This window comes from Dicentrarchus labrax, unplaced genomic scaffold, assembly GCF_905237075.1.
Source record: "Dicentrarchus labrax unplaced genomic scaffold, dlabrax2021, whole genome shotgun sequence".
NCBI classification, from domain to species: Eukaryota; Metazoa; Chordata; class Actinopteri; family Moronidae; genus Dicentrarchus; species Dicentrarchus labrax.
The window spans coordinates 506,034-522,193 of NW_026136712.1; the positions used below are offsets into that span (position 1 = coordinate 506,034).

The following is a 16,160-nucleotide window of genomic DNA, read 5'->3' on the forward strand; positions in this document are numbered from 1 at the left end:
GATAACCAGTTCAGGTTATGTCTTTGCGTGTCCACAGTGTGTATTGTGTGTACAGAGTGTTTTTTTTTTCATTCCAAGTCATTAACATATACCGTTAGTTAATAGTTTTCATTACTATTGTACTGTCTCGTTGAATGAGTGTCGCTATGCTACTGCCTTTTGCTCTTGTCTCTGCCAATGACTCTGATGAAGATGCAGTGTACATCCAAACGACAGTCACTTGAACCTAATGAAGTATTAAATGAAGCAGAGTCTCCGGTGCCTTCCCAGGCTTCAGTGCCTGTGAAGTGGTCCTCATATCCTCGCTGTCCTCTGAGCACTGCTCCAATAAGGCATTACAATGCTCTGAGGTTGGAAGATCCACCATCATCATCATCATCATCCTCCTCCTCCTCCTCCTCCTCCTCCTCCTCCTTTTGTATCCGTTTGAATCATATATATTCCTCCTTCTGCCAAAAACTATGCAGAGCTCAGTTACCATAACAGCTGCCGTTTCCAAACTTGGCAAATTTCAGCTGTTTTGAATTTTCAAAAACATTTTGCCATCTGCAATAATATCAATTTGGTGTAAGGGTCCAGTGTGTAGGATTTAGTGGCATCTAGTGGTAAAGCTGCAGGTGAAACTAACTCAACATCGCCAGCGTCTGTATTTTACAACCTGGGAATGAGAATGGGCTGTGAACAGTGGCTGCGATACTACGTGGCGGAATACGTGGAAGTGGCTCATTCTGAGGTAACAAAAATACATAACTTCCTATATTCAGGTGATAATACAACAGTGAAAACATACCTATGAATATTATATATTATATATATTATGTATTCATACTTGTTAAAACAAATCTACATTTCACAACCCAGACTTCCTAACAAAAATCTAAATAAATCACCCTTACATCCTACAGAGCAGAATGTTCACATTTCGAATGGTGTTCAGATTGGTCAGAATTTTCTCACCTAAACCTTTTGACTCCTAAATAGACAAAAATACCCCGTCTGGCACATTTGATGTCACTGGCTCAAATTAACAACAAACAAATAAAGGTCATGTATAATTCCATTATTCCATACCCACTACAGCATTGGTCTCCAACCTTTTTAAGCCCAAGATCCCTGGCGTCCACCTTGGTGACAGGCAAGATCTACCTATTGAAGCTTTGAAAGGAAGACAGCCCAGATTGTACTTCCAACTTGACGCCTTTTATTCAGGCTAATTAGGGACCAAGCACTGACCAGTACAAGGCCCTACTGTTATTCAAGGAATTATTAGGGACCCAGCCAGCGACCGCTGGAGGTCCCTATTGTATTTGCTATGTTTCTTATTATTATTTTTAGCGCCTTTCTGCGATTTTGGCCCCCTGAACATATACGAAAAGTCAATTTTATTTGGCAAAGTGGTCAGGCCTGGTGAAAAATTTGATATTCTATGTGTCGCTTTCAGGTTGGCCACTAGGTGGCGCTACTATCATAAAAAATGCGTTTAGGCTAATAACTTCTGCATAGTTTGTCACACATTCAAAAACCTTATATCCACGCGTTCAGTGAATAGAGCTAAATCTCCCCATGTAAGCCCCGCCCACTTCCGCCTAGAATTTTTTTTTTCCTAGAGCGCGAAATATCCATAAACTACTTTTCCGTGTTCCTCCCATGTGCTTTGTCTGATTCCGCACAATTTTTTTCTCGTAGCATGTGGGGACCGTCCTAATAAAAAAGTAATTAAAAGAATTTTGATGTTAAAAAAAATAATTGCTATGTCCGATTGTCACCAAACTTGGGTCCATAGTTACTCATGTCTTTCTTAGGCATCGTGCAGAATTTCAGGTCATCGCCACAAGGTGGAGCTCTTTAAAATGAAGAAGTTTATATCTCTGCAACGGCACGTATGATTAAAATGAAATTTGGTACGATGATTGCCCATGGCTCCCTGAGGCTCACTTAAAAAGGCTCTTTTGGCATGATAAATCACTGTGCGGAGACCGTAATAGCTATGAATATGAAATTCACAGGGCAGGTGTACACTGGCGCCTGAAGCTCACATACCAAAAATCGTGTTTGTCGTGTTTGTAGCGGCCCCTACAGGATAAAAAAACAGCAGCCCGGGCGCCACGTTTCACCGATATGTACGAAACTCGGTAGGCACGGGACGTACAAAAAACCCTCTTGGACCCATAACCGAAACCCCACAGGAAGTCGGCCATTTTGATTTTCATTTTCACTTTTGGCTAACTTTTCGCGTTGTATTTGAACAAACTCCACCTAGGGAATTTATCGGACATGCTTCAAAATTTGTGAGTACAGTCAAAAAATGGTGCTGATTAAAAGTTGTGCTTTTTGTGCATGTACGTTGAAGGGCGTGTCCGTGGCGTGCCGTCAAAGTTAGCCATTTTGAATTCCGTGCGCATTTTCGGTGAATTTTTCGCCTTGTATTTGAACAAACTCCTCCTAGGGAATTTATCGGATCTATTTCAAAATTTGTCAGTACAGTCAAAAAATGGTGCTGATTAAAAGTTGTACTATTTGTGACTGTACGTTAAAGGGCGTGTCCGTGGCTTTCCCTCAAAGTTGGCCAGGTTGAATCGAATGTCAAACTGTGATGCTATTTCCGGCATTTAAGGGCTTCTGTTTCAACTAACTCCTCCTACAGATTTTATCAGGTTGACTTCAAATTCGATCACTTCAATCTACACACATTGGTTATCAAAAGTTGTGCTATTTGTGACTGTACGTTGAACGGCGTGTCTGTGGCGTGAGGTCAAAGTTGGCCACTTTGAATTCTGTCGTCATACAAACTGAAAAGTTGAGCTATTTGTGACTGTACATCAAACCGCGTGCCAGTGACAACTTGTCGATTTCAGCAGATTCGCCATAAAATAGAGCTCATAACTTCAGTGTGCAATGTACAATCTCCAATAAACGTCATATATTCTGAAACAGTTTTGTCGTGAACACGTCCTCATAACTTCAGCGTACATTGTCCAATCTCAATGATTGTTTGTTTAACCGTGTGCCCGTGACGACGTGTCGAATTCCACCGATTGGCCATCAAACAGATAGTACTCTTCAGTGTACAGTCCCACCCTGAACACGTCCTCATAACTTCAGCGTACATGATCCAATCTCAATGAAACTTCACGTGTTTGATAAAACGTCTACATGACAATATTCAGATATAGTGATAGCGCCACATACTGGTAACAGGAAGTATCACGTTTTATACTTTCATGTTGTACTCCTCGCAGGATGATCAGATCCAGCTAAAATTTACTTTGCAAAACACATTGTTGATGATATGTGTTGACTGTGGTGAGGGGGCGGGAAATTTTGATGGACTGCCACAAAACACGAATTCGCTATAACTTGAGTGTACATTGTCCAATCGGCTCCACACTTCAAATGCTTAATAACAGTCCCCCCCGAACACGTGCACATGACAATATTCAGACACAGTGAGAGCGCCACCTACTGACAACAGGAAGTAAGCGCTGCGTGGCTATTTTGATCTGATTTACGTGAAATGTTCATGTTGTGGTCCGCATGTGTTTTATGATCGCATGTGACGTGACCGCTGAATGCTGAAATACAAAACGTAAAGGGATGTGACCTATTTTCCACTTATATGAGGACAGTATTTTGTTTATGGTAGACAAGCAGATCATATCAAGTGTTATGCTTATCCACCGAAGCTTCATTCAAGTCACATTAATATCAGCATTTTAGAAAATAGAACTGTAGTTGTGTGTTAACAAAATTCTCAGTCAGTGTAAATAAGCTCAGTGCAGTTATGTCCCATCTTATGCATCATCACATTTCACATTGCCATCAGATGTCAAAACTGTCATGTTACTCACCCAGGTTAGTGAGATGGCTGTGACTGAATACTGTCTGTGAGTGCTTTGTAGTTTGGCTCATAGCTACTGACAGCTAGTCTGAGACAGTCTGTGGGGTGTTTGTCAGTAAGGTGGCTCCTGTACTTTGATTTGATTATTTTCATCTGTGAAAACGCCATTTCACAGAGGTAAGTGGATCGAATGTAGGCACTCACTCTTAGTGCACATGAGGTGAGGAGGGGAAACTTCTCCCTGCTGACAAGTCCCCAGAAGTTACTGTCCCTTGATCTTGCTTTTAGCTCAATGTCATTTTGCAAATCAACCATCTCCATGTCAACCTCACTAGGCAGAGCAAACACCTGCTGAAATGTGACTGCTACCTGTTTTACATCAATGGTCAGAAATGGGTTTAAGATGAATGCAGTAACATCTTCCATGACGTCCAATTCACCAAAACGCGACTGAACTCTGCTGCAACTTTGTCCAGGTGAACACAGTGCTGCTCAGGGTGAAGCATCCTTGTCACCAATTGCCTGTGACATTTTCTCCAGGTTGGGGTTTGGGAAGTGTGTCAGCCTCCCGTTTTTCAGATGTGTGTTCCAAAAACCGAGCTTGGCCTTGAACGCATTCACTGTGCTTACCCGATCGACGGGTTGGCGACCACTGCACTACAGTCTAATATACATGGTTATCTTGGCCAGTAACATGTTGTTTAGACTGAACTTTTATTAATAGATGAATTAATTAAACAGAAAAATACTTTGGGTTATGCTATAGATTTCAGAACGTGACTGGTATTTAAGGGAGAGCGGGGTACAGTATTCAATTAAATTTTATTTATTTGTATAGCGCCAATTCATAACAGAAGTTATCTCAGGACACTTTTCAAATAGAGCAGGTCTAGAACAAACTCCTTATAAAATAATTTACCCAACAGCTCCCACATGTTGGAAGAGATGTCATTCAACTGCATTATCATGACATAATAGGCAAACAGGATGTATGACAGTCCCAGAACAGGGGTCCAAACTAATTTTTTCACCACTTTCCCAAAACTCACAAGGGAAGGCACTAACCCTGCTCTGCAGCAGCCACCCTGACAATTAATGACCGTTTGCAGACTGGTTAACCAGTCCATCTATAACTTAAATGTCTCTGTCTGTCTTTTTTAACTATTAGTCACCTCAAACCACCTCAAGGTTTCATTCACAATTCAAAACTGCCTTTATCTCAAACACTTAGATTAAAAAAGTGAAAAATGAATCAGAGTTGTTACAACCTTGATTTGAGAAAGATTTTTCACTTTTTACATGCAATGTCATTGCCTAAACTTGTAAGAAGGTGTGTGGAAAAACATGTTTTCCCAGTGGTGAAGTCAGCAAGTCCCCTGATTTGGGAAAACAAAGTAATAGTCGACCAATCAGGGTTTTTCAATGGCCGACACCTATATTTAGAGAGGAGGGCTGCAGATTGAAAATATATAATGCCAATATCAAAACAAAGAAAAGTGATAATTCTATTCTACAGGAAATTTAGGCAAACATTGACAGCAGGATGCATCATGGTTTCAGTACAGGGCTCTCAACTAACTTTTTCAACACCTTCCCAAAACTCACAAGAGTACTAACACTATTCCATAGCACCCACACTGACAAGGCTGCCTGTCTGATGACATTTTTTGTTTATCAGCATCATGAGCACAGACATCAGACATCATATGTTGTTGATTAAACATTAATACAAAGGTCCAGTGTTCCAGAGGTGTGGCCACCTCCTACTTTCCAACAGCGTGGAGATTCATGCATGTACATGTGGTGTGTTTTCAAGTGCTTCTCGTCAACTAAATGAGAAGAACATGCATTAAAATGCTTTCAACTTGCTGGACCCCAATCATTGCCTCTTGCAAGTATACATTTACTTACTATCAGTGTCACTTCACAAAACACACTGTACTCCTGATAACTAACACAACATGGTATAGTCCCAGCATGCAATTATTCGGTGGAAACCATGCCAAATACTGTAACCAGGAACAGCAATCACATCAGACTGATGGTACACTGGAATTAATTACGCACAATATTACTGTCTCATCTGATCTGTATAAACAGGGAAACAGGACGTTGGCAGTGTGGTTGAGACGGTCCTAAACCGGCCCAAGCTACTAACCAACAAAAAATAGATCGGTGATGTAATGTATTTAAAAAAGCCTAATCCAGTGGCAATAAAGACAGGAAATATCACACACTAAGTTTATCACCTGAAGCGTCACCATCCAATAAAGCACACAGAATGAAAGCATACATCAGAAATTAGACCCATCACCTGGAATGAGAAACACCTCAACCACCTGCATCAATCTGTAACATGTCGGCTTTTTTTAGCATTAAAAAAGGACTGCCGTTTTGTTGTAATACTAAAAATTTCTATTTTTTCATCAAATATTAAAGTCATAAAACCAAGATACCATGCCTCCTATTCATCTCATTGTAAATTTAACCTTCTGTTAATATGTACCGGAATTAGGCTTGATGACAGGATTTGCCAAACGAGCAGTATATCACACAAGCCATGGCTCAGAGGCTACCACATGCTGAAATGGCAACTAGTGGCCTGTTGGGAGCCAGTCTGTATAGATTAGATTAGATTAGATAGATACTTTATTCATCCCCAAGGGGAAATTCACAGTTTCCAGCAGTATCCACAAACTAATACCAACAACAACAACAACAACAGGAGGTCAATTTAGAAGAACTAATAGAATAAAGTAGAATAAACAGCTAAATAACGAGCATGGGGCTAGTGTCCTAGAAGAGGGCGCTCGCCACAACAGTCTGATAGAATATCTGCAGCAGTTTATTGCAGATGTTGAAGGACGCCAGCCTTCTGAGGAAGTATAATCGGCTCTGACCTCTTGTGCACAGGGCGTCTGTGTTGGCAGTCAAGTCCAGCCTATCATCCAGGTGTACTCCCAAGTATTTGTATGTCTGTACCAACTCCACACAGTCACCGTTGATGGTCACAGGTTTCAGGTGAGCCCTGGGCCTTCTGAGGTCCACCACCATCTCCTTGGTCTTGGTGGTGTTGAGGCGCAGGTGGTTGGAGTCAAACCATGTGACAAAGTCCTGAATGAGTTTCCTGTACTCCTCCTCCTGGTCATTCCTGATACAGCCCACAATAGCCGTGTCGTCTGCGAACTTTTGCACGTGACAGGACTCTGAGTTATATTTGAAGTCTGACGTGTACAGGGTGAACAGGACCGGAGAGAGCACGGTCCCTTGCGGCGCTCCCGTGCTACTGACCACAGTGTCAGACCTGCAGTCCCTCAGTAACCACAAACCTCCACTGCAGTACTTCTGTCCTCACCTCAGAGTTATTTAAGTCTAAAGGGTGTGTTTTTGAAAAAAAATTGTTTTCAAATATCTATCTTTTCTGCTGTTCATGTGGGTCTGGGTCCTGAAGGCAGCAGGCATTTTTTTTCCACAGCCAGTCGAGTATACCTACAGGGTGGCATCTGAGAAGCATCCTGATGAAACCAAACTATATCAACAAACGGGAAAAGATCAGTTCTACTCTGAAGTCCTTCTGAATGTCTGAGCACAGACACCCTGCAAGGGAAACTCATTGTGGCTGCTACTAGCTTGGAAAGTGTCTTATAATGTCAGACTAATGACAATTTTCATTATAGATTAATCTGTCAGGATCAATCAATCAGGATGATTTTTAAGCAAACACGCAATTAACACCTTAGCCAGAAAAACAGCAATCAGTTCACTCATTTGGCGAACATGTTAGCAAATAATTCCAACAGACACAACTCTCTGATAAACAGCCTCGTCCTGCATTAGAAGTTAAAACAAATCTATCAGAGCTAATAGAATAATGAGAAGAAAACACTGGATTTGTCAAAAAAGCCTATTAAGTATGTATACAGATAGATACGCATACATATAAAGTTCCTAAAATATCAAGAAAAATCACAGGAAATAATATGCTCAAAATCGACCCACATCATGTGGCTGTGGTTCAGAGGTAGAGAGTCCACTAGGGATGGGGCCGATCTGATCCAGTATCAGTATCGGGACCGATACCAGCATAATTCACGTATCGGATTTTCCCGATCCAACCTGCGGAGATATCAGATTTCCATGAGCCATGTCTGCGCTCTACCTTGTCTGCTGAAATGACTCCACAGGTGTGATTCCTGCCGGCCAGTCTGCTAGCTGGCTGCAAACTGTGGAATGGATTTCCTGAACAGAGGCGCGGCTCAATGAGACACAGAGTTATGAGACACGCCCCCGCTCAGGAAATCCATTCCGCAGTTTGCAGCCAGCTAGCAAAGCTGTGATTCAGAGAGGCGGAAGCTCCCTCGCATCGTACAACACTACGAACGCAATCAAACATTTAAAAAAGCACCACACAAAAGAGCACGAGAATTATTGGGTCAAAATGAGAACCACCACTTGATTGTTAAAGTTGTATTACAGTTCTTACACGATACAGGGCTATATATGAACATTTGAAGCAGTAACATTATCCTTAGAGTGACTTCCTGAGAAGGGCAGTAATACGCCTAGAAGCGTCTAAACTGCCGGAAATCCATATGAAGAAGAAGAAGAGCAGGGGCAGAAAGACAAAAGGAGCTGTCAGGAATCACTTCTGGAGTCATTCCAAAAACAAGGTAAACTCCAGGCAGACAACGTGAAAGCTAAAGGGATTAGCACGTGTGTGTGTGTGTGTGTGTGTGTCTAAGATGTTTACATTTATTGCACTTTTCTTATATTTCAATTATTTGACATTTTGGGAATTTAATAAATATTGACATGACAATCAATTTGAAACCCTTACAGTTGCATATTTGTTTTCAGAATGGGACTTTTCCTGTTAACAGGATTTCCTGTTTTTCTGACTTCCTTTTCTGACCTTTTGGGACATACATGCATACATACGTACATATCATACTTGGCTGTTGAGGAGTTTATTTCAGCCTCATATAAAATCAACAATAATGATAATAATAATATTAAAGCAAACAGAGCTCTGGTATCGGAATAGTATCGGTATTGGCCGATATCCAAATTCAGGTATCGGGATCGGAAGTGAAAAAATGTGGATCAGTGCATCCCTAGAGTCCACTAATCGGAAAGTTGGCGGTTCCAGCCCCGGCTCCTGTCGCTGCATGTCAAAGTGTCCTTGAGCAAGACACTGAACCCCAAATTGCTCCCGATGCTGTGCATCGTTGTATGAGTGTGTGCGAATGATTAGTTTCCGTTATGGTGAGCAGTTGGCACCTTGCATGGCAGCCACTGCCATCAGTGTATGAATGTGTTATCACTTGTTTTATACAAACTTCCTGCAGTTATTGTGTTAATTTGGGTTAATTTTACAGTTTATCAGTTGTTCCGAATATAATATAAAATATATATATAATAAATATATAAAAACTGTAAAGTTTTGGGCATAAAACCAAAACAATGAGCTGAAAGCTCTGAATATATATATATATATATTTTGTTCTTAATATATGTTGTTTGTATATCTGGAGTTTGTAACAAAAATAATTTACCCCTGGGTAGGGGTGGGTAAAAATATCGATTCATCAATGCATTGCAATATATTTTTTCTCAATTCAATATCGATTCATTAAATCCTCTGAATCGATTCAAGTGCCTGGCCAGTGGGGGCGCGGTGAGCAACACCTTTGTGTGACCACACAACAACAACAACATGGCAACTGAGGTAGCAGGTAGCAGCAGTGTTAAACCAGCACCTTCAACTTTAAAGCAGACGTTTGGAGTCCAGTGTAAACCCGGAACACAGGTAATAGACAAAAGTGAGGTAGTGTACCAGGCAGTACTAAAATACTGCAATAACACAACACAACACAACACAAATGCTCTGCAGCAACCTGCGGCTAAACCTGTGGATTCCAAACAGAACTCAACAGATCCTTCCTTTGCAAACTGCCGCCAAACTTCGCACGCACACAGAAGATAGCGGAGTCTGTGGCTGTCTTCATATGTAAGGACCTACGACCGTACAGTGTCGTGGAAAACGGGTGTTTTAAGAAGATGGTATGCACACTCGAACCACGATACACCATACCAACACGCAAACACATGACGGAAATCACTGTCCCGAAGCTGTACAGAGGTAAGGACAGCGGTTTTGGAGTCGTTGAAGTCGGCACTGAATCGATATCGAAGCATTTAAATCAATATCAAATCGAAATCGAAGTGTGACCTAAAGAATCAAAATTGAATCAATCGTGAGGTTCTTAACAATACCCAGCCCTACCCCTGGGATTATTAAAGTATTTCTGATTCTGAATAGTTGAGAGGAACTTCAGAGTTGGTGAAAATTCTAGTTTGTCACTACCAAGGCCTCCTTTCACATTACACAATTACTAATATAAGTGGTCAAATAACTACCAATATAACTGTTGGGATCCAGGATACCTTTAAATATGAACTTAATTTGTTCATTTGAAGTGTTTAACTGAAACACAAAGGAACATGTTGGAATATGGCCATGTTCTCAGGAATTCTCCTGAGGCCTGTATGTACCAGTGAAAGCCTGATTGTGGTAGTCTTTTAGACAAAGGGAACATGCCCGCCAGATAAGAGACCTCAAGTGGGGGTCACGGAATGCGGGGTGTGTTTTAAAAGCCATAAAAACGACCAAACACCGGCGGGTGATTGGTCAAGATTCGCTCTGACACCAGACCTGTCATCAAGGCTATTTAAACCAGAGAGATGATCTTCTCTCTCTCTCTTCGGTTCTCCCTTCAACTCACTCACACCCACACTGGGTGATAAGTTCAGGACCTCGGTGCAGCCTGACCCACCGACGACGCCCAACAATAGGATTATAGCACGGCACAAAGGCCTGCTTTTCCCTGCGATACCTGCACCAGCGGACATCGCACAGCAGAGACAGTTTGGACTTCAGAACCTCAATTCTGATCAGCCTGGCTCATAGGACCACTGGCTGACCCACGCAGCACTCGACCGAACTCTTTTTCATCTCCATTGGACTGTTGGTAACATACTGGGTATAGACAGACAACTTAACAGAGTTAACAGCTATCGAGGACTGTTTAATCATTGTTAATGTTGCTGATGTGTTTTATTCAGGTTACTGTGGTATTGTGATGTTGATTTGATTAACTGAGGTCACTGTAGTAACTGCAGTCTTTGAGACAGTGCTTTGGTGATGTTAGGTTAATGCTTCACACAGACATCGTCTTTGAATACACTAACTACCTTTTTAGAGCACCGTTAATCTAAAAATCACACATACACATAGTCGGTCTAAGCACGAGGAGAGGGATTCAAATCCTCCCGCCTCTGATTCTCTTTGCCTCTCACCAGCACGTGTTCCACACCCTGAAACATCTGGTCGGGGGACACAGGACATAAGCCCTTTTATGATCCCCATGCACGCACGCACGCACGCACGCACGCACGCACGCACCTTTATTATAATTATTAATCTGATTTCTGAATGAATAGTTTAAAGTAATGTTTATGAGACTGATCAATCGATTATTGGTTATCGTTCCCTTATTTAAGGGTGGTGCCCTGAGGAACTTTAATATTAAAGTCATTTTCTATTATCTTTTGATAATTATATATTTTTGATAACCATTGATAGATTAAACCAATACAGTTAGACCACTCTAACACCGTACGTCGTAGAACCTGACATAACGGTCAGCAGAAATGGGGCTATCACAGACATACTGGTATTGCTGTATATATTATCCAACATGTGCCAATATGAAGACTTTTTATATAATTTAGAACACATTCTTGTGGTAATATATTGGTGTCACTGCTAAATCTATCCAGCAGATTGTGCTGCAATTCACAAAACTGTGGCAAACAGCACAGAGAGAAGAGGCAGCTCTCAGCAATTTCAACTATAATGGGTTTACAATGTATATGACAAATTATTTAACATGGTAAAAAATATTCAACTGAAATATCTTTTTTAAAAGTTATTTGTTTCAGAAAGCTGCCTTCTGATACCTTTGCAGAGTCATATCGGTGCACAATCCACATAGAAAAAGGTCCATTTTCATTCCAGCTAAAAATTCACTATATTGGCTACCAACATTTCTGCTGAAAAATCTGCATCCCTCTTAATAATCCCATAACAGTCGGGCTCTAAATAGTTTTGTCTTCCAAGGTTTTCCAAGTTATTGTCTAGAATCAAGTCATGGCATCTTAGTAGCATTGCAGTAACCTTCCTTTTCCTGTCAAGATACAGATGCTGATAATTTCAGAAAGGAATTTCAGAGAAGGGGAACTGCATTGGCAACCATCGAATCATCTCTGGCAGAAAGAGGCTACTTTCAGTGAAAATGACATATTAACTAACTACATATTCACTTACATACAGACATTTTTAGTGTAAAGACTGCATGTGCCTGCCCATTTCCCCTAAAAAAAAGAAAAAAAGAAAGAAATACTCGTGTAATTATTCACGCGTGACTTTTGTAAAACAACAGCTCCTCTCATGTCCAGTAAAAGCTGATTCGACTTCATTATGTGACAAACATTAAAAGAGCCCACACAGACAGACACGGGGCACAGTGGCATTGCTTCAGTGTAGAAGCTAATTGAAGTGAGGTGAAGCAGATGCAGCAGGCTTCATGCTTCTAGTCTGCACCGCACTGCGCCCCGCTTCCACCCAACACACAACACCGGCGATTACACACAGTCCGCCTGCTGCTCAGGTCCTCTTTACGAGACAATGACAGCTACAGCAAACGCCTTCATCTATTTCTCGTCTTCTTTATTTTTGTCTGTCATGTTTTCACACCGCTTTCACCCTTTCTGCGGACTCACTGACCAATTACTAGTATCTAGAGCTGTCAACCTCAATGCGGTAAACTCCCTGCACACACACACATACATATATACACACACACACACACACACACACACACACAGAGCCGAGCAGAAAGACGCAGTAATCGTCAGCACCGCGCCGATGCTTGGCTTCAGAGCGACATAAAATGACTTACAGTTCGCAGGAACTGGATTTCATCCTCGCCTTCTCCTCCTTCAGACATGGTTAGCTTTCACGCGGAGATGCTCGTGTCGTCTCTGCGTGTGGAGAACAGACTGGGTGTGTATTTGTGTGTATGTATCCGTATTTGAGACGGCAAAAGCCAACGCACAGTTAGAACTCGTCTCTCATTGGATGGCGCGCGCTCGCCGAGGGAGGAGCTGCACAGGTGTGAGCGGGTGTGTATGTGCGCGCGAGCAGTTTGTTGGCCGGTTTTATATGGAAGCTCATTCCCGCCATGAACAACGAGTAAATTAAACTATTTGTGGGTGTTTCTGCAACTATGGGCGTTTTGAAGCCCCAACAGTGAAATTTCGGACTGAAGTTAAAATTGTTGACACAATTCCTGATAAGTATATACAGTATCTTAACATAAAAAAACAACATATGTCCTGTACAAGAAGGGCAAAAGTTCACCTGCTGAGGAGGTTCTTTGGTGTGTGCACTAATAAAGTGTTTCTGTGGCATCTACAATTCTCTATGCAGTAGTGTGTTGGAGAGCTGGAAGAACAGAGAGGGAAAGGACTCGAACAACCTGGTCAGGAGGGCTAGTTCTGTCCTGGACTGCCCTCTAGACTCCACAGAGGTGGGTGAGAGGAGGATGTTAGCCAAGCTGACGTCAATCATGGACAACACCTCTCACCCCCTGCATGAGACAGTGGGGTCCCTGAGCAGCTCCTTCAGCAACAGACTACTGCACACTCAGGGCAAGGAGTGCTACCGCAGGTCCTTCATCCCAACAGCTTTAAATCAACAACCACATAATGTAGCACTCTGTCTCTGTAACATCTTTCAACAATAATCACAGTCACTTTCTGCACTACTTAATATACTATTTGCACTACTTGTACTGTACAATTTCACATACATATATTTAAATACTTCCCTACATGCACATTACTAGAATTAGAGTGTACTGTATATTCATAGCCCTGTCTATAGCCTATTTCTTCCACTAATCTATACTGCCGTGTATACATCTTTTGTCCTCTGCCCAATTATTTATTTTAATACTATGCCACTACCTCCTGCTGTAACCTGGGCAATATTCCATATCAATCACATTTGTATAAAAAGCTGTATATTTAACTCTTATTGTCTAATTCTATTTTCATTATATCTTGGATTTTTCTATTCTATTTTTTTATTAATGTGTATTTTCTTATCTGTTGTGTTGTATCTGAAGCTGCTGTAGCGAGGGACATTCCCCAGTGTGGGATCAATAAAGTCTATCTTGTTTTATCTTAATCTACTCTCAATGTGGTGATACGTAAAATGACCTAGAGTATGACATTATTTCAAATGAAATAGTTTTATATTAAAACTTAACAATTTTTTTCTTTTGATAATTTAGACGATTTTTTTTCATCCAAATTAGCTCGTCGCTCTCTCCTGAGTCCCTACCGCAACACTGAACAAAAAATATTTTTCAAAACCAAAGAAATCTAGTTTGGAGACGTTAGCAAACGAGCACATGGATGACAGGTTGGGCCTTCCACTCTAGGTGACCCTCAAGATCAAGAAAAGTAGGGTCAAAATTATTGTTTCTTCTTAAGTATTTATTGTGTATCCTTACTTCACGGCTTAGTCATTTTGTAATTTGAACTATATTTTATTCAAGTGTGTAGGATTTTGTGGCTTCTAAGTGTAGTTGCAGATTGGAACTCCTCCTTCACTTCAGATGTATAAAGAAACTGATATTTAATTTGTTTACTCCTATGAAAGCTGCTCAGTGGCGCATGAAGCCAAAAAAGCCACTTGCAGCTATAAAATAATTACCTGGGTGAATGTGCCACAGCGATCTGGAGCATGCACACTCAAGACTCAAGATCGCGTCTTGTTTAGCCCTCTGCTAACTTGAATGTGGATACAATTATTTATAAATTTATACATACATGTGGATTATATTATTTATTTAAAAAGTATTTAAAAGTATTTTTGGGCCAATGTGCAATGCCATTGCTGTAACACAGTATAGCCATTATGTCAAATTGGCTTCCAGTGTTTGGTTTGTCCATTCTTGGCTACTCTAGAAACATGGTGGTTCAGCACGGCAGTCTCCATAGAAACCACTTCTTCTGTAGATAAAAACAACTAATTCTAAGGTAGCAATATTATGATTATTCAGATTATATTTCATTTCTGACAAAATATCCTCTTAAATGTTACACACTAGGCTTTTATTTAAGTTGAATTATTGTATATTGTATATAAGAGTAAAAGCTAACACAGCAGACTAGCTTGCTAGCTGCCACTTATCTGCAATTAGAGCAAAAATGTAATTTCAGCAGAATGTATTTACAGCATCTACTTTAGGTATACAGACCAGGTGAAAATCTTGAACAACTGTATGGACTTTGGGTACTTTTTTTTACATGTGTTAAAGACTGATGGCTACATTTAAAATTTGTAGAGGTTGGTGTTTATAAATTGGGAGAGTCAAAAGTTATCGTAGTTGAAGAAACACCCGCAAGTTAGAAGTCTAATGCCTGAAAGTAGTCCCCAAAGACAACAAAAATAACGTATCCAAGCTTTTCATATTTTATTTATTAATCACTATGGTTGTTTGATTAGTAGTTCCACTTTCCCTCATTCACTCAGCCTTTGGTATTATGTAACAGCAAACATCAAACGGCCAATTGGACAGGGGGATTTTCATTTTCACTCTCGGTGGCCATTTTGTATTTGAACGAACTCCTCATAGGGGACTTATCTTTTTCTCTCAGACATTTTTATTGAATTTTAAATCACAAATACAGAAATGTTCATACAATGTACATTTTTTTTTTCCAAAGTGATAAAACACAAACACCCCTCCAATCCCACTAGCCACATCTACAAACCATATTTCCTACGGAGTATTGTTCCTGGAGTATTATAGTAAACCGCTGGAAGTCAAGGGGACTTATCAAATGTACTTCAAAATTGGACAGTACAATCAAAAAATGTTGCTGATTAAAAGTTGTGCTATTTGTGACTGTATTTTGAAGGGCGTGTCTGTGGCGTGCCGTCAAAGTTGGCCCGCTTGAAACGAATGTCAAGCTGTGATGCCATTTCCGGCATTTCAGAGCTTCAATTTGAACTAACTCCTACAGATTTTTTCGGATTGACTTCAAATTCGATCACTGCAATCTAGACACATTGGTGATCAAAAATTAATCATATATTTACTGTGCGTCAAACAGCTTGTCCGTGGCGTGGTGCTGAATTTCCACGTTTTGCAGTGAAGAATCTCGCTATGAAAGCGTAAGTCTT

At 40.8% G+C, this 16,160-nt stretch overlaps 2 protein-coding genes across 7 annotated transcripts in view; one reads left to right on the plus strand and one right to left on the minus strand.

Annotated features, from left to right (window-relative positions):
* The window catches only part of ryr2a (ryanodine receptor 2a (cardiac)), a 324,810-nt gene extending 310,693 nt beyond the window's left edge, over positions 1 to 14,117 (minus strand). For all 6 annotated transcript variants that reach the window (XM_051417108.1, XM_051417109.1, XM_051417107.1 and 3 more), the window contains exon 1: positions 12,862 to 14,117. In XM_051417108.1, the coding sequence (XP_051273068.1) occupies positions 12,862 to 12,909 (48 nt within the window). In that variant the 5' untranslated portion in view covers positions 12,910 to 14,117. The remainder of the gene's footprint in view (positions 1 to 12,861) is intronic.
* LOC127373071 (uncharacterized) overlaps positions 1 to 16,160 on the plus strand; it is a 395,753-nt gene that overhangs the window by 364,557 nt on the left and 15,036 nt on the right. The gene's annotated exons all lie outside the window — the stretch shown is intronic.